The 19,658-nt window shown below is 34.8% G+C and overlaps 1 protein-coding gene across 1 annotated transcript in view; it reads left to right on the forward strand.

Moving 5' to 3' along the window:
• Positions 1 to 19,658, forward strand: part of RIF1 (replication timing regulatory factor 1) — a 66,503-nt gene that overhangs the window by 7,847 nt on the left and 38,998 nt on the right. Inside the window, exons 8-20 of the mRNA XM_049712483.1 lie at positions 123 to 215; positions 2,446 to 2,584; positions 4,811 to 4,962; positions 7,604 to 7,721; positions 8,600 to 8,764; positions 9,251 to 9,361; positions 10,034 to 10,096; positions 10,362 to 10,462; positions 11,964 to 12,050; positions 15,207 to 15,280; positions 15,495 to 15,675; positions 17,032 to 17,139; positions 17,505 to 17,654. Of these exons, the coding sequence (XP_049568440.1) occupies positions 123 to 215; positions 2,446 to 2,584; positions 4,811 to 4,962; positions 7,604 to 7,721; positions 8,600 to 8,764; positions 9,251 to 9,361; positions 10,034 to 10,096; positions 10,362 to 10,462; positions 11,964 to 12,050; positions 15,207 to 15,280; positions 15,495 to 15,675; positions 17,032 to 17,139; positions 17,505 to 17,654 (1,542 nt within the window). The remainder of the gene's footprint in view (positions 1 to 122; positions 216 to 2,445; positions 2,585 to 4,810; positions 4,963 to 7,603; positions 7,722 to 8,599; positions 8,765 to 9,250; positions 9,362 to 10,033; positions 10,097 to 10,361; positions 10,463 to 11,963; positions 12,051 to 15,206; positions 15,281 to 15,494; positions 15,676 to 17,031; positions 17,140 to 17,504; positions 17,655 to 19,658) is intronic.

The raw sequence follows: 19,658 nt of genomic DNA on the forward strand, positions 1-19,658 counted from the left end.
GCTATATATGTGAAAGTTTTCCTGATAAAACCTGGGAAAAGTTACTTTGCTGAGATCAATTTAATACTGCATTCTTTTTCTTTCCAAGAGTCTTTGGTAAATATTTTTGCTTTGGTTTTTAGAAATTACTTTCGGAACTCCAGAAGCTATTTATGAGTAAAAATGAGACTTACGTGTTAAAATTATGGCCTTTGTTTGTCAAACTGCTTGGGAAGGTAAGTACACAGTTAATGAACAGTTTTTACATGCCAGACCCTTTAATTTCTTAACTTTCCATAGTACAGTTGATCCTCATTATTCATGCATGCCGTATATGAAAATTACTAAAATTTATTTAACCCAACATCAGTATTTGTGCTGCTTTTGCAGTCAATTGTAGGCACGTGTAGTGGCAAAAAATTTGAGTCCTGCAGCATGCATGTTCCCACCTGAGGTTGAGCAAGGTTACGTTCTGCCTTTTTGCTTCAATTCTTAATGTCCTTTAAACAAATGTCCATTTCATGATCCATTTAATGCCACATTTTTCACGTTTCATGCTTTTTCTTGGTGATTTCAGTTTTAAATGGCCCCAAAATGTAGTGCTGAAGTGCTGTCTGTGGTTGCTAAGCAGCGGAAGGCTATGATGTGCCTTAAGGGGGAAATACATGTGCTAGATAGACTGTTCAGGTGTGAGTTACAGTGCTGTCTGCTGTGAGTTCAATGTTAGTGAATCAACAAGATGTCTTTAAACCAAAACAAACATAAAACAAGGTTGTGTGTCAAATGGTCGATGAAAATGTGATCAGAGGCTTGCAGGAACCTAACCCTGCATTTTCCCTACAAGCCATGGCTCAGTATTTGCTAATACAGTGTCAAGGCAACTTTATAGAACATAACTATGGTGAATAATGAGAATCAACTGTATGTTCTATCTTTAAGCCAGGTTTTTTTGAGGGGGTGGAGTTGTGATTTTCTTTATTGTGGTAAATAAACATAACATTTATCATAATCATCCTAAGTATACAGTTCAGTGGCACTAAAAGCATTTACAGTTGTGTAAACATCACCAGTGTCTACACCCAGAACTTTTTCATCATCCCCAACAAAAACTATACATGTTACATAAACATTGACTCCCTCTGCCCCTCCCTCTGCAGCCTCTCATAACCTCCATTCTGCTTTTTCTCTGGATTTGCTAATTCATAAATTTTGATCTTTGATCCATTTCGAGTTTATTTTAATATATGGTGTAAGGCAAGGGTCGGGTCCAGCTTCATTTTTTTGCATGTGGATACTCAATTTTCCAAACACCATTTGTTAAAAAGACTGTTTTTTGTTGAGTGGTCTTTGCACTCTTGTTGAAAATCAGTTGACAGTGTATGTGAGAGTATTTTTGGGATCTCTATTCCATTGGTCTGTTACGTTTCTCCTTATGCTATTACCATATGCTTTAATTACTGTACTGTTGCAGTAGGTTTGGAAGTCAAGGAAGTGAGTCTTCCAACTTTATAATTTTTTTTTCACAATTGTTTTGGCTATTTGGGGCTCTTTGCAATTCCATAATGAACTTTTGAAGATCAGCTTTTATTTTTCAGTGAAAAAGGCCTTTGGAATTTTGATAGAGATTGTGTGGAATTTGTAGATTGCTTTGGGTAGTATTGACATTTTAATGATATTAAATCTTCCTATTCATGAACACCGGATGGTTTTCCATTTATTTAGGCCTTTTCAAATATACTGTGTAGGTTTTAGTTTAAAAGTCTTTCACCTCTGATTAGATTTATTTCTAAGTGTTTAACTCTTTTAGGTGCTATTGTAAATGGAATTGCTTTCCTGATTTCCTTTTTAGATCACTCATTGCTGTTGTATAGAACCACAACTGATTTTTGTGTGTTGGTCTTGTACTCTGCAACATTGCTGAAATGATTTTATTGGCTCTAGTAGCTTTCTTGTGGATTTTTGTGAATTTCTAAGCCAGTTGTTTTTGTTACATTTATATTCTGTTCAGATTATGTGTGGACTACAGTCACTTATGACTATTAAAGTTCTTTTTGTGTATATTTTCTTGGGATGCATTGTTTACTTGTCATTTATCCATCTTTTACTTAACTGTTTTTCCTGCCTGTTTCAGTGTATTTGAAAAGATTATTAGTTTGAATTTCTTATTTTTCTTTAATATTGATTTTTTCATATGAATACTTTTTTTAATATGTTGGTAAAATTTTGGATTTATCACATTTCTGATATTCTCTAACGTTTTAGAAATGTGTATTATGCATTACCTATTTCATGGAGCTTTATATTTTGTGATGCAGAATTTTGCATACAAAATTCAGTACTTTAAAAAGTTTAAATTCCTTAGATTTTACATAGTTAACACTGGGTGAGTTAGATAAATGAATGATGATAGTGCCTATATATTGTTTCAGGCAGGTAAGTAACTTCTTAATGATTCTTCTTTTTTAGACCTTGCATCGAAGTGGGAGTTTCATCAATTCTCTATTACAGCTAGAAGAACTGGGATTTCGTAGTGGAGCACCCATGATTAAAAAAATAGCTTTTATTGCTTGGAAGAGTTTAATAGATAATTTTGCTTTAAATCCAGGTAAGTAATATTTAAAAATTCGATTTTTTATGGCTTAAGATGAAAAACAAAGCTCTTCTGATATTTTTGGGGGGGCGCTTTATATCGAATATTTACCTATCATTGAATATTATTTTAGGGGAATAAACTTGTGGCTAAAAGTAGAATTCAAAGGCCAGGCATTATTGAAAATCACAGATATAAAGTTTATTTTACACTATTTCAAAAACTGAACAAAGTGACAGATGCTGTTTGTGGCTTTCTTAGTGAATTCCAGCACTTAGTTGAGCATTTTACATACTTCTTATTTAATCATCACAGTAGACCTTAGATGGTAAGCATTATCGCTATTTTCAGAAGATTAAGTAGTTTATCAAAGGTCACACAGCCAATAGATGATAGCAAACAATTTTGATTGCTATGGAATCAAAGTATCAGAGACAGAGGAACTTTTTTTCAGGATCTTTAGAACAGCGCCTGATAGTGGGCTAACATTAATATGTAGAAGTGATTCCTTTTGATGTGCCTTACCCTTATCTTTTTATTGTTCACTGGAAGTGCTTAATATATATACGTGCGAAAGTATTTCGCCCAAAAGTGGGTCAGTATGAGTACCTACTTAACTGGGTAGTTAATCTTAGGTATAATTGATAGTTTACAAGATCTGCTAAATAATGTTGATTTCATCCTATGTTTTCCCTTGCCAAAGACCATTAATCCCTTTTAAAATGTGTTTTGTAAATAACTATTTGCATTAACTACAACTACTTTTATTGAAAATATTGCCAGACACAGATTTTAATTGGAAATGTCACCTTTTTTTGGTTATTGTTTATGAACCTCAGTGTGAGGTATCCAGGATTAAATCTGGTGGAATTATGTATAGTTGTGTTAAAGCGTAAAATAGGAGTGACTTAAAGAAGGTAAATAAAATGCTGTCTCATTTGAAGTAAGTCAAGAGCTAGAGAGTCTATGACTGGTATTATGGATCCAGGAAGTCATTAAGGAATCAGATGCCTGTCTTTTTCTGTTGTCATCTTCAGTATGCCTTAATTGCAGACTACAGGAAGGAGGGGAAGGCAGAAGGGGCAAAAATGAGCTTCTTTGCAGCTGAGTCAGCCATCTGTAAACAACATTTCAGAAATTCCATATACAGTTCCACTTAAAAATCTCATTGGGAGAATGGCTAAATGGGAAACTAGATAAAGTAGTCAAAGAGTAGATACCCATCACTGTTCTGAGTGAAAGCAGATCTTGTAACTAAAAGAGAATGGGGTATTGCACAGCAGTTGTTGGTGTTCTCCTCCTCTCATAGATAGGAATTCAGAAAGGATTAGAGGATTTGTTTCCACAGTGGTCTGACTTCATTTTCTTCTTATAAAAATGTTAATTGAAAGCTGAATGGCAGAATACTTGTAAGAAACATTGATCAATGTTATTCCACCAAATACATGACTTGACAGATGCTTCACAATCCTTTTCAAGTCTTTTTGATAAGTTGATTTAGCACAGACTGTATTATTTTATATATCCTCCCGTCACTGATGTAGTAAACACTTCAGGTATAAATATTTTGTTTAAAGTGTATTTAGTGTTTGTGTGGAATTTAAGCAATCTGATTATCGCTAATGTAGAGTAGAACTAAATCTAAATGAATATTTAGATTTCCAAAATCTCATTAATTGCACCAACAGTTAAAGTGTTTGATAAAATAAATTACTGGTAATGACAACTTTTTTTGAGGTAAAAATATACCTCTATTTTTTAATCTGTAAAATGGGGATAATGAGAATACTAAAGCAGCTTAGAAAGAGTTTCTCAACATTTTAGTTTATTAGGCTGGACAGTTTGTTGTGGAGAACTGCCCTGTGTGTTAGAGGAAGTTTAGCAGCATCCCTGGATGCAGCCCACTAGATACCAGTAGCAGTCTCCGTATCCCTGCCTCTCAGTTGTAACCAAAAATATTGCAGACATTGCTAAATGGTGGAAAAATCACCCCTGGCACACAGTATCTAATAAATATTAGTTATTATTTTTTAAAATAAGCCTTAAGTATTGTGACCTGGTCGTACTAAAGTTTGTCAAGATGAAAATTTTGGGTAGAACAGGAACAGCTGGTAATTAAAAAATTTTTTTTTAAATCTATTCTCTTGCTATAGTAGGCTGTTGCATACTATCATTCTTAAAGTTTAATCTTTACCTCTTTAATGTTTTTACCTGGGTGCTAATTTTTTTTTTTTTTTTAAGAAATACTATGTAGTGCAAAAAGACTGAAGTTGTTAATGCAGCCTTTGAGTTCTATCCATGTGAGAACAGAAACTCTAGCGCTGACAAAACTAGAAGTCTGGTGGTATTTATTGATGAGACTAGGACCTCATCTTCCTGCTAATTTTGAACAGGTAACATTAAAGTGTTGATTAAAATACTTTATGTGTTTTTTTTTAATTAATGTGTTCTTAGATTCTTACCAATTTAATCTTTCAGTGCTGTTTTTGCTGTGTTAGCAGAGCACGTTATATAAAAGATTTTTTCACCCAGACACAGAACTTGAGTTCATTTTCCTCAAAGGATACTCTCCAGTCATCTGAAATGGAGCATCTAAAACCTTTTTAATCAGTAACACGCAAATATTCTTACTCTAGAGGCATCATGAAAGATTTTTTTTAAAGGAATTGCATGTGACTTAGAATATAATTGAGAGTAGAGTCAGCATTACGTAATGAAATAGAAATCATGTGCTACACAGAGTTGGATCAATTCTAATTTTTTGTATCTCCTTTTTCCAGGCTACATAGTGATAACCAATCATTTAATCCCATTGTAGCTTTTCATTATTGTTACATGTGAGTTTTACAGATTCCTTTAGATTTTGATATCCTTGCTGCATTTAAACATGAAAGCTTAATCTTATTTTTGTTTAAGTAAAAAAGGGTAGTCCTGATAACTCCTTTTATCTTTTTTTGATTTATTTTTTATTGAAGTATAGTCAATTTACATGTTGTATTAGTTTCTGATGTACAGCAAAGTAATTCAGTTATATACATATATTCTTTTTCATATTTTCCATTATTTAGTACAGGATATTGAATATAGTTCCTTGTGCTATACAGTAGGACCTTGTTGTTTATCCTTTCTATATATAATAGTTTGCATCTGCTAATCCCAAACTCCCATTCTTTGTTGTCTTTTCGTTTTGTTTATGGTTTCCTTTATGATACAGAAGCTTGTAAGTTTGATTAGCTCCCATTCGTTTATTTTTGCTTTTATTTCTGTTGCCTTGGGAGACTGACCTAAGAAAACATTGCTACAATTTATGTCAGAGAGTGTTTTGCCTATGTTCTCTTCTAGGAGTTTTATGGTGTCATGTCTTGTATGTAAGTCTTTAAATTATTTTGAGTTTATTTTTGTGTATGGTGTGAGGGAGTGTTATAACTTCATTGATTTACCTGTGGCTGTCCAACTTTTCCAACACCACTTGCTGAAGAGACTATCTTTTCTCCATTGTATATTCTTGACTCCTTTGTCGAAGATTAATTGACCATAAGTGTGGGTTTATTTCTGGACTCTGTATCCTGTTCCATTGATCTATATGTCTGTTTTTGTGCCAATACCATGCTGTTTTGATAACTTCGTAGCTTTGTAGTATAGTCTGAAGTCTGGGAGGGTTATGCCTCCTGCTTTGTTCTTTTTCCTCAGGATTGCTTTGGCAATTCTAGGTCTTTTATGGTTCCATATAAATTTTAAGATTATTCTAGTTCTGTAAAAAATGCCATGGGTAATTTAATAGGGATCCCACTAAATCTGTAGATTGCTTTGGGTAGTATGGCCACTTTAACAATATTAGTTCTTTCAATCCAAGGGCATGGGATATCTTTCCATTTCTTTAAATCATCATTAATGTTTTATAGCTCTTGGCATATAGGACTTTTACCTCCTTGGTTAGGTTTATTCCTAAGTTTTTGGGGTTTTTTTTAACTTTTTTATTTTATATTGGAGTATAGTTGATTAACAATGTTGTGATAGTTTCAGGTGTACAAGTATTTTATTTTTTGATGTGATTTTAAAAGGGGTTTTTTTTTTTACTTTCTGATGTTTCAATGTTAGTGTAAAGAAATGCAGCAGATTTCTGTATGTCATTCTTGTATCCTGCGTACCTTGCTGTTTATCAGTTCTTCCTCAAGTATTGGATTTTTTTTAGCAAGTTCTCTTTAAATTTTTAATTGCTTAATACATTGAAGTTTTTAAACTTGATAGAGCATGAACTGATTAAACTTGGGCATTGATTGTAACTTGTAACTGGGGTCATAATTTTTTCAAATTCTACCATTTTAAGTTCCTAGTAGGCTGATCTTACCCAGTTGTCCCACCCATTCCTTGGCATTATCTACTCATTGGCTACATTTGACAGGTATTGGAATGATCTTAGAAATAAGCTTGGAGTTGTCTTAGTTCATATTTTCTTAAGGTGTTTTTTAAAATGTTTAAAATGGTCTGTCTACCAATAGCATTAAAACTCATGTAGATGTTATTTGTAAAAGCTGTAAAAGCTATTTATGTGTATAATTTTCCATCTGGAATGTAGAGTTGAAATTTATAGATAGTACAAATTTAGGGCAAATATATTTGTAATAAAAATTTTCACTTTTCCAAGTTTCAGTTTTTACCCTCTGCATCAAAAAGGCCAATAAAATTTCAACATATCAAAACAATTGAGATCGCTTCTTAAGGATATTTAACTGCAAGACTTTTTTTTTTTTTTTTGCGGTACGCGGGCCTCTCACTGTTGTGGCATCTCCCGTTGCAGAGCACAGGCTCCGGACGTGCAGGCCCAGCGGCCATGGCTCAAGGGCCCAGCCGCTCCGTGGCATGTGGGATCTTCCCGGACTGGGGCACGAACCCGTGTCCCCTGCATCGGCAGGCGGACTCTCAACCACTGCGCCACCAGGGAAGCCCCTATGCAAGACTTTAAAAAAATAGGACAGTTATACATATTTACAGATTCAGTTCCCTCCACCTCTTTCTCTTTTTAAACCCCAATAGGTCTGTGTGCCTCTGATTCAAAGCACAATAAGCATTGATTCTAATGCTTCACCTCAAGGCAGTTCATCTCGTGTAGCTACTTCTCCAGCTTTAAATCCTGCGACCCCTGTACACAAAGGTAAGAGATAGACCTACTTGGGGTTTTTTTCCTTTATTTTTACAAAAAGGCTTTGAATCAAGTCTTTGCTCCATGTAATTCACATAATTTTGGCTGCCTTGTCACAAAATCGTTTTGTTTGTTTTCTGTATGTGTTACTGTGTACTGCTGTCATTGTATTGTAGTTGTATAAGATCAACTTTTTTCCACTACATTATATGAAGTGCATTACAGACTCTTAACGTTTGTTTCAGAATTAGAATATTAGAGTTATAATTTAAAATGTCAGATCTTAACAGATGTAAGGAATGTAGCTTAGTATGTATATCAGTGAAAGAAAATTATTTGCTGTTCCTTTTTTTTTTTTTTTTTTTTTTGCGGTACATGGGCCTCTCACCGTTGTGGCCTCTCCCGTTGCGGAGCACAGGCTCCGGATGTGCAGGCTCAGCGGCCATGGCTCATGGGCCCAGCCGCTCCGCGGCATGTGGGATCTTCCCGGACTGGGGCACGAACCCGTGTCCCGTGTATCGGCAGGCGGACTCTCAACCACTGCGCCACCAGGGAAGCCCTGCTGTTCCTATTTTACGTTAACTTTTCTGAGTCAAATTTTTATATTTTAAGTTTTAGGAATGCCTGCATATTAATGTTAAGGTATGGATTAATGTCTGAGAATTCATTTAAATGGTGTGTGACACTAGTCTTGTTCTTAACCTAGTAAGATTAGTATTTAATTAGGAACTCTGTTGTGGGCTTTAAACAAAAACTCTTCAACTTTTATTGAAAAACAAATTATTTACTTTTAAAAGTACATTGCATTGAAATGAAGTAAACAAAATATATTTATTTGGGTAACTAATTCAATCGTACATAACTTAGCAATTTTGTTTGTTTGTTTAAAGGTGCTTCTCCGTATGGAACTCCCCGGATGAACTTGAGTTCAAATTTTGGTGGAATGGCCACAATCCCCTCTATACAAGTTTTGGGGCTTGAAATGTTGCTTCATTTTTTGTTGGGTCCAGAAGTCTTGAGTTTTGCTAAGCAAAACAAACTTATGCTGAGCTTAGGTATTTAATTGTTTTTAAAATCATTTCAATTACTAACACAGTTCAGAACACCGTACTTTGGGGTGAGGAAAGAGATTTTATATATCTTCTTTTTTATAAATTTATTTATTTATTTTTGGCTGCATTTGGTCTTCATTGCTGCGTGTGGGTTTTCTCTAGTTAACGGCGAGTGGGGCTACTCTTCCTTGTGGTGCGCGGGCTGCTCATTGCGGTGGCTTCCATTGTTGCGGAGCACGGGCTCTAGGCGCACAGGCTTCAGTAGTTGTGGCTGAGCGCGGGCTTATTTGCTCGGCATGTGGGATCTTCTGGGACCAGGGCTCGAACCCGTGTCCCCTGCATTGGCAGGCAGATTCTTAACCACTGTGCCACCAGGGAAGTCCCTAAATCTTTTTCATAGAAAACATATCAGACCACCTAACATTTTACATCGAGAAATTTATTTCATAAAGCTTTGGTTTTGCATAATTGTCTTTTTTTCTCTTTTAGAGCGACTTGAACATCCGTTAATCAGCAGCTCTTCTTTTTTTTCCAAACATGCAAATACATTTATCACTGCTGTTCGTGATAGCTTTGTTGCAATTAGAAAAGATGCTTCTGGTAAATGTTTGAGAAGATTTTTATTATTTAAACCTGTGTTTAAAAAGAAAAAATAAGAAATGTTTATATAGTGCCACTTGCTTCCAGATTGTGCTGCAGGAGCTTTACATATAATTCATTGAATCCTCACAGCAACCTTCTGTGTTAGCCTATTTTGCCGATAAGGGATTGTGTTGTACTGAGAAGTAAATAACTTTTGCAAAGTTACATACTAAGTGATGGAGCTATGATTGATACCTAGGCTCTGTGATTTTAGTATCTACACCTAAACTCCTGTGTTCTAAAGCCTATCAAGTAATGATGACAGGTTTTAAAAATTAAATAGTTTGCTATTGGATTGGTTGGAAAATTTTTTTCTAGTGGCTTTCAGGTATCCTTCTCAGGCTTTAATCCTTGTCTCAAAAGTGAAAGGTTTTCAATACAGAAAATACAGTCGATGAAAAAAAAGAATTACCCTGAGTATGTTAACAGTTCTTTTGAAAAATATTTCTTTAAACAAAAATGAGGTGAATAGTGTATTGTAAACTGATTACAAGGTTGACTATTACAAGGAGAATTATATTTTAAATTTTTAAGTATTGCTCAATTTATTTCTGTAGTATAAGCTTGAAAGGGAGAGCTTTTGTAGTCATATCTATTTCATTCTAAAGTACCTTTTATTTTGTTTGGCAGATGCAATTGTCAATGCTATTTGGAAGGAGCTAGTTAGCTTGGTGAAGTCAGTTATTGAATCTGGTAAGCACTATAATGATCAAAAGATTTTTATAGCACTCAGTGAATTGTTTGGCTTTCATATATAAAATTAATTTTAAAATCCTTTTTTGAAGTATCTTATCTTCCAGACTTTACCTTTAAACAAAGCACTTTATTTAGTAAGAAAAAACAAAAAAATTACTTTTTAATAGCTCTCTGAGTATATATTTTTACTCCTGAAAAGACTGTATTTTCACCCCTAAAAATACATGTTTAGAACTGTACCCCTCCTTTTCCTTTTTGATAGGTAACAAAAAAGAGAGACCAGGTTCTGAAGTTTTGACTCTTCTATTGAAATCTTTGGAAAGCATAGTGAAGTCAGAAGTATTTCCTGTATTGAAAACACTGGTAAGTATAAGACCTATATGTGCTGGAATTTTAAAACCATATTCTGAAATTGAATTTTATATTGAAGGTACTACCACAGATCAGGATTTGGGAAAATATTTTATATCAAGTACTTATCAGCCATTTGGCCCTTTAGTAAATGCTGTTCCATTGACTAAATAGAGTCATTTGAAACCTTCTTAATAAAGTAAATGATGACATTGGCAACTATAGAAATCTTCCAGTGTCATAGGAAAAAGAATAGGCCGTACAGAGAAAATGGGATAAGGGGCATTAAACTTGAACTGAAGAAACTCGGATGAACACTAATTTTGTGACAAGATTGCTGGGTTCCACTGATTGTTAGTATATACATTTAAAAAAATATCTGGTGATAATCTTGGAGAGCTTTTGCATTTTAAATATGTCCTACATAGTAGGGAAAAAGCGAATTGGATATACTTTTTGTAATAGTGAGTTTCCCAAAATAAACTGCAGATGGAACAAACTATACCCGTAGGTAGATTCTGAGTGATTCCCTTATGTGCCATGACAACCATATCTACTGTGGCAGTAGAGGATAGTGGTTAATAGCAAGGGCTCTGGTACAGAGTAGGTTGAACCTCAGCCCAGCTATTAACTGAATGAACTTAGACACTCTGTCTACTCTCTTGTCTCTCTGTAAAGAAGAGATGTAGTAGTAGTTCATAATTAAATGAGTTGATAAATGCAGAGCATTATGGGGCTGGAACAAAATAAATGTGTCAATGAATGCTAATTATTATTGTTAGTGTCTGTTCAAATGAGAATACGTGAAAGCTTATTTTCACCAACAGTTACTTTTGTCATGTTATTCACTTATGTTATATAATTCAGGTTAATACCAGTATAATAATATTTTTGGATGGCAGTTTGCTAATCTCTGTCACATTTGAGAGGCGTGTCTTAGATACAGCTTCTAGTTAGCAGTTCTTTAAAATACTTGCTTCTGGCACTATTGAGTACATAATTGATTGCAGAATTTCTTTTTGTAGTATAAAAAATGAAAATAGCCTCAAGGACCATTAATTTTTAAAAAGTTTGAACAAACTGCACATTTGTTTATCAGTTAAGGATGTGTCTACATAGACTGATGTGAAAACTCTGTAACACAGTCAGGTGAAGAAAATTAGTTCCAGAGTATCTTACAGTACAATATCATTAATGGTATAAAACAGGTATAAGACAGCTAGCCCTAGGAAGTTATGTTTCTCTCTGTATTTACATATATGGAAATTTAGGTCTAAAAAATAAACTCCAAACTGGTAACATTGATTATTCCTGGAGATAAGAAAGGACTTCATCATTTTATTATTTATATTTCTGTATTTGAACATTTTAAGCTAATGAGAATGTATTTACTTTAATGAACGAACATTACTTGTAATAAATTGTTAAAAATATAGTTAATACTATATGATTTTTACTAAGTAAGGTACTACTTTTATGGCTAATGTACAGTAAAACCTTTTGTCTTTCTTAGGTTCTCATGGAAATTACAATTAAAGGACTTCCTCAGAAAGTATTAGGTTCTCCAGCATATCAGGTTGCTAATATGGATATTCTTAATGCAAGTATCTTAAATGTAATGATACTAAATTAGCTAATAAACAAAAAGATCCATGGTATTTTTTTTCATAAGGTAGTGAAACTTAGATTGCAAAGTTCCAAGAGAATTGAATTTGAATACGCTGATTATGTTAAAGGAAAAAATGATAGACAAAGTACAGGCGTACCTCAGATATACTGCAGGTTCAGTTCCAGACCGGTGCCAAGAAAGTGAATATCACAGTAAAGAAAGTCACATGAAATTTTTTGTTTCCCAATGCATGTGAAAGTTAATGTTTACACTATACTGTAGTCTGTTAAGTGTGAGTAAATAGCATTATTCCTTAAAAAAAACAAAACAGAAAACCATACCTTAATTTAAAAGTACTTTATTGCTAAACAGATGCTACCTATCACCTGAGCCTTCAGTGAGTCATCTTTTTACTGCTGGAGTGTCTTGTCTCCATATTGACGGCTGCTGACTGATCAAGGTGGTGGTTGCTGAAGGCTGGGGTGGCTGTGGGAATTTCTTAAAATAAGACAACAGTGACGTTTGCTGTGATTGATTCTTCCTTTCACAAATGATTTCTCTGTAGCATGTAATGCTGTTGGATAGCGTTTTACCCACAGTAGAACTTCTTTCAGAATTAGTTAGCCCTCTCAAACCCTACTGCTGCTTTATCAACTAAGTTTATGTAATATTCTAAATCCTGTTGTCGCTTTAGCAGTCTTCAACATCTTCACCAGGAGTAGATTCCATCTTAAGAAACCACTTTCTTAGCTTATCCATAAGAAGCAACTGCACATCTGTTGAAGTTTTATCATAAGATTGCAGCAATTCTTTCACATCTTCAGGCTCCAATCCTAATTCTAGTTCTTTGCAGTTTCTGCCACATCTGTAGTTATTTCCTCCACTGAAGTCTTAAACCCCTCTAAGTCATTCAGGAAGGTTGGAATCAACTTCTTCCAAACTCCTGTTTATGTTGATATTTTGACCTCTTCCCATGAATCATGCATGTTCTTCACGGCATCTAGAATGATGAGTCCTTTCCATAAGGTTTTCAGTTTACTTTGCCCAGGTCTATCAGAGGAATCACTCTTTATGGCAACTATAACCTTATGAAATGTATTCCTTTTTCTTTTCTTTTATTTATTTTCTTTTATCTTATTTTATGTATGCGGGCCTCTCACTGTTGTGGCCTCTCCCGTTGCAGAGCACAGGCTCTGGACGTGCAGGCTCAGAGGCCATGGCTCACGGGCCCAGCCGCTCCGCGGCATGTGGGATCTTCCCAGACTGGGGCATGAACCCGCGTCCCCTGCATCGGCAGGCGGACTCTCAACCACTGTGCCACCAGGGAAGCCCATGAAATGTATTTCTGAAAAAGGCTTGGAAGTTGAAATTGCTCCTTGATCTGCAGAATGGATGTTGTGTTAGCAGACATGAAAACAACATTAGTCTCATTGTACATCTTCGTCAGAGTGCTTGGGTGTCCAGGTGCATCATCAATGGGCAGTAATATTTTGAAAGGATTCTCTCTTTTTTTTTTTTCCTGAGGAGTAGATCTCAACAGTGGGCTTAAAATACTCAGTAAACCATGTTGTGAACAGATAAGCTGTCATCCAGGGTTTGTTCCATTTATATAAAGCACAGGCAGAGTAGATTTAGCATGATTCTGAAGGGCCCTAGTATTTTTGGGATGGTAAATGGCATTGGCTTCAACTTAGAATCACTAGCTGCATTAGCCCCTAATAAAAGGCAGCATGTCATTTGAAGCTTTGAAGCAGACATTGACTTTTCCTCTCTAGCTGTGAAAGTCCTATATGGCTTCTTCTTCCAATATGAGGCTGTTTTATCAACAGGTAGAAAATCTGTTGTTTACGGTAACCACCATCATTATTAATTAAATAGCTAGGTCTTCTGTATAACTTGATGCAGCTTCTGTGTGAGCACTTGCTGCTTCACCTTGCACTTTGATGTTATGGAGAGGGCTATTTCCTTAAATCTCGTGAACCAACCTCTGCTGGCTTCACACTTGTCTTTTGCAGCTTCCTCACCTCTCAGCTTTCACGGAATTGAGGAGTTAGGACCTTGTTGTGGATTAGGCTTTGGCTTAAGGGAATGTTGTAGCTGGTTTGATCTGTCTAGACCACTAAAACGTTCTCCATATCAGCAATAAGGCTGTTTTGCTTTCTTACTATAACTTGTGTTCACTGAAGTAGCACTTTTCATTTCCTTCAATAACTTTTCCTTTGCGTTCACAACTTCGGTAACTTGCACAAGAGGCCTAGCTTTTAGCCTTTCTGACATGCCTTCCCTATTAAGCTTAATTATTTCTAGCTTTTGATTGAAAGTGAGAGACGTGCAACTCTTCCTTTTGCTTAAACATTTAGAGGCCATTGTAGTGTTATTAATTAGTCTAAATTCAGTATTGTGTCTCAGGGAATGGGGAGGCCAGAGGAGATGGAGAGAGACAGGATAATGGCTGGTTAGTGGAGCAGTCAGGACACATAATGTTAAGTTTGAAAAATCGTGAGAATTACCAAAATGTGACAGGGACATGAAGTGAACAAATGCTGTTAGAAAAATGGTGCCAATAGACTTGGTCGACATAGGGTTGCCACAAACATTCAATATGTAAAAAAATGCCATATCTGCAAAGCACAATAAAACAAGGTACACTCATTATAATTAATGTGAATAATTAAGTATGGCACTATTAATAGAACTATTTTCCTGGATTAAACAAAGGTTCTAGAAGGAAAGTTTTCTCTTTGCTTTTATATAATAATAGTTTTGGTTACTGTTGTAAATTTTGGAAGCTTAGTAGCATTGGGTTACTTATGGTAAAATATATTTAATATCTTCTGGATGTAGGTATTATTGATCCAGCAAGTTTTAAGTCAACATTTTTTTTATATCTGGAATCTCTCTCTGTTCTTTAATTGCTCACATAGATGTAACAGCTATGATTAAAATATAAAGAGCTTGCTTTTTGTGTGTAGTTTGTGGAAGTATATTTGCTATCATTTTTGTCATTTCCTAAGTAATTTCGAAAGTTAAATTTCTCAAGCTTAAAACGGTCATATTTCACATAATTGATTGTAGAAAACAAGTATAACAAGAAGAATATACTGTTTGTAACAGGAAGATTGATTGCCATCTCCCATCTTTTTTCAGGGGACTCCTGCTTTGTTCTTAATTCAGTTAATTTTCAATAATAATCTGTTGGCATGTGGTGTAGAAGATGAAAGGTAATTTTAAACAAACTTTTGTTTATCTTGGAAAGTTTGTCATGTGATGAATGATATTCTTTTGACTTACTCTCAATTTTTTAAAAATGAAAAAAATCAAAATAAGAGTTGGGATTCTTTTTTTGTCAGTTATTTTTATAACCTTGCTATAATGTAATTAATGTATTTTCGAAGAACATACAGTTAATGCATAGTTGAAAATTTTTTCCTCCAGGTTTTTTCTCAACCTGGAAACACTGGTAGGCTGTGTTCTTTCTGGTCCAACTTCACCACTAGCTTTCAGTGACTCTGTCTTAAATGTTATTAATCAAAATGCAAAGCAGTTGGAAAACAAGGAGCATCTTTGGAGAATGTGGAGTATTATAGTCACCCCATTAACTGAATTGATAAATCAGGTATGATATAAGTTAGCTGCATGTTTCCCCCAAATTTAATATCTTCCCTTTTTTTCTTCCTTGTTAGAGCACAGGGGTATATGAATAGAAGTTTGTATTTGAATGGAAGATATTGCATATTTTTTTCTGCAGGATTGGTTAATTTTCTACTCTTTAGATTAGTTGATTTCATCATGTTTCTGCCTTATTCAAGAAAGTATAACTTAGTGGGGACTAAACAGTCCATTTTCTCCAGTAATTAGAAAGCCAGAAGGCTTACATGATATATACAGATTCCCCTGTTTATATCTTGGGTTCTTTCATTTGTACTACGGGGAATAATATGGGTATCTTGACTAGACTGTATATTCTTAGGATCCCATGGTTGATGGGATCCTATGTTGGTGATTACCTCAAAGCCATATTGTAGTTCCTAAATCATTAATTGTTGAGAGTTGACTAACCCTTACGTTTAATTACTTTAAAAAGTGGCAATATTGTCAGCATATGGAGCTCAAGTTCTGTCACTATTAATAGTTCATCAGCTGCTTTATCTGTTCATCAGTCTTTAAATGGAATTATTCTTTGGGAAATAGTCTGTTATAACTCTCAAATGGAGTGAAGACTCCAAGGAATTTTTTATGTGGTTATACAGTAGCCCTTATTTTGGCTGCTCGAGCCAACACTCCATTAAACATATTCTTCCTGAAGAAAAAAGTTCATGTTCATAAATAATTGCCAACTGTTTAAAGGATGCTAGAGGCCCTTTTTATAAGTCCTTGCTTGAATCTACCTTCTGTGTATAGTAAAAGATTTTGGAGTCACCTTTGGGATTCTATTTTAGGACTTAAAACCAGTGTGTTGTTTCCCAGGGTTGCTTAAAAAATTACCATGAACTGATGGCTTAAATCAATAGGAATTTACTTTTTTATAGCTCTTGAGGCCAGAATTTCAAAATCAAGGTGTTGGCAGGTTTGGTTTCTTCTGAAGCTCTGAAGGAGAGTGTGTTCCATGCTTCTCTTAGCTTCCAGTAATTCTTGATGTTCCTTGGCTTGTGGATGCATCACTTCAGTCTCAGCCTCCGTTTTCACATGGCATTCTTCAAAGTAGCTTCTGTCTATTCAACTTGCCCTTTTGTTATAAGGATGCCAGTTATTGGATTAGGGCCCACCCTAAACCTGCATGACTTCATTATTGCATGATTACATCTGCAAAGACCCTATTTCCAAAGTTTGCAGAGGTTAGGAGTTCACCATCTGTTGAACATCTCAACATTGGAGACACAATTCTACTCACTACACATAGTAAGATGTTACTACTTCAGGCTAGAATTAGATGGTAATTTGTCTAACTTCTTCATTATTTTTCTTGTTTCAGACCAATGAAGTGAATCAAGGTGATGCCTTAGAACATAATTTTAGTGCCATCTATTGTGCACTGACTTTACCAATAAACCATATTTTTTCAGCACAAAAAATTCCAGCGGTAAGGCAAAGTTTTACTTGATGAATTTGCATTTTTCTGAAAATATTATGTCACCCTTTATAATGAACCCCTACAGTAATTTTACCTAAAACAAGACTTTCTTATGACCTATAATCAGCTTAGGAGAAAGGAAAGTGGTGAAGGAAGAGAGAAGTTCCTCTTGACCTTTGATAATTGTTGGTATTGTGGCATTATTACAGTTCTTCAGTTAGAGCTCTGTGAAGGTGGGCAAACTCACTACCCTATACTAGTCTCCTCTTCGACACCTATAAATGTTACCGTGTTTTTAAAATGTTAAAGATGTATTCTGTTAGGTGTTTTGATGTGTAGATGTGTTTTCTAAATTTCTTTTTTATTGCTACTAGGCCACCATGAAGACCTTACTTAAAACTTGGTCAGAATTATATAGAGCATTTGCTCGCTGTGCAGCTTTGGTGGCAACTGCAGAGGAGAATTTGTGCTGTGAGGAACTTTCTTCCAAGATAATGTCCAGTTTGGAAGATGAAGGCCTTTCAGTGAGTTTATCCTGATACTGACCTTTTTTGCATGTAAAGGATTCTTTTCAAGTAAATAGAGATAACATTTGTGAACTGTCATTTACTAATGCTTTTAGTTTATAAGTAATGAAGTTAGTGTATAAAACGAGTAACAGCTTTGCAAAAAAGTTTTGTGTCTTTGGACTCTAAGGTCCATGTATCAGGACCATTTAACAGTGATGTGTTTTTACTACTCTGTTGTGTGTCTGTGCCATTCTAGATGAACCGTACAAGGACCTTACTGTCCTGGACCTTGCTTTATCATATCTGTTAGCTCTTTAAAGTCTATCCTCTAGAAGTTTGTAGATCTAAAAATGTAGGTTCCTATTCACTCCTTTCCCTTATTCTATAAAAAGAGCAACAACTGCTGTCAGCAGTTTGGTATGTATCATTCTAGAATAGACCTCTTTCTTTCTACCCATAAGTTACATATTTATGCTCACATATGTACAGGAATACAGTGTTCTTGCTAGTTGAAATTTATTTATTACTCTGAAGAATGTTTTTTCCATCTAAAAAGATAGATTTTCTAGCTCTTAATAGTGGTTACCCCTGCAGAGAAGAGTAGAAGTATTTATAATCTCTTTTTTAAAATATTGGCATAATTCTGATTATGGTATTTTGGTACTATAGTATTTGTCAGAGCGACTTTAAAAATGTAAATCAGATTAAAACACTTCTGTAGCTTTTTGTTGCATTTGGAGTAAAAATCTGAACTGCTTACAACTGCCGTTGAAGCTTGTGCTTCCTTCTTCAAAGAATCTTATTTAATTAGTCTTGTTAATTTCTATCTGAGCATCTTGTTATCAGAATCGTTTGTGTACTTCATTCTGTAACTTCCCCCCACACTCCATGAGGTTAAGGGACTTTCTGTCTTGTTGATGTATATCCCTGGCTTTTATCTGGCCACCTAGACAGTGAATTTGTTGAAGGCTTTTATAATTGTTAGGGAGAAGCTTGACCCTCAGTTTTCACCTTTAAATTATTGTCTTGGGTAGGCTTACATCTTTGTTCTCTTCTGCAAGAAATGTAGAATATATCAAGTTTTATAAAATACCCTGTTGGGATTTTGTCACTGGTTGGTTATATTGCATTTATAGATTAATTTGGAAAAGAATTTACATCTTTATAATGTTGAGTTTTTCTATTAAGGAATATTTATTTAATTCTAAACTTAACCAAGCTTGCTTGATGTTTTGGAAGTTTTAAAGCTGTTTTTCAGCTGTTATGTATGGTCTCTTTGCTGCCCATATTTGGTTGCTGCTGGAGTATATGAGATCTGTTGGTAATGTGCATTTCCGTATGTTAAACCAAACTTGTGTCCTTGAGAAGGGCACTTCTTGGTCACAGTGAAAATCGTTTAAAACATTGTAGATAAGTGTTTTAAAATTTTTTGCGTATATCTTCATTAGTGAGATTGGAGTTCCTCATTGTCCAATTTTTGTATTTTGGGAATAACAGACATGTATGTGACTGATAATTCCTTGTCAAATATGTAACTAAGTAATTAGTTACAATTTTTAGGTTTCAGAAAAATTTTTATCAGTTTTGAAGATACTGTTCATTTGTTCATTTCTGTAAAATTTTTTTCATTTTTACAAAATATGCATCTAAGACTATTCCTATTTTTCTTACTGCTACTGTTTCAAATGCATTGTTTGATACTAATATTTTAAAATAATTTTTAAAACATTTATTTATTTTGGCTGCACCAGGTCTTAGTTGTGGCATGCGGGAATCTTTTAGTTGAAGCATGGTATGCGGGCTTCTTAGTTGTGGCATGCGAACTTAGTTGCAGCGTGCACGTGGGATCTAGTTCCTCGACCAGGGATCAAAACCAGGCCCCCTGCATTGGGAGTGTGGAGTCTTACCCACTGGACTACAGGGAAGTCCCACTAATTTTTAATTTTTTTGTTATTAACCTCTTTTTTAGTTTGTAAAGTTTTTGGGTTTTCCTCTTGCCTTTAGAATTTAGACATTTCA

The sequence above is a fragment of the Orcinus orca genome, chromosome 7, assembly GCF_937001465.1.
Source record: "Orcinus orca chromosome 7, mOrcOrc1.1, whole genome shotgun sequence".
NCBI lineage: Eukaryota > Metazoa > Chordata > Mammalia > Artiodactyla > Delphinidae > Orcinus > Orcinus orca.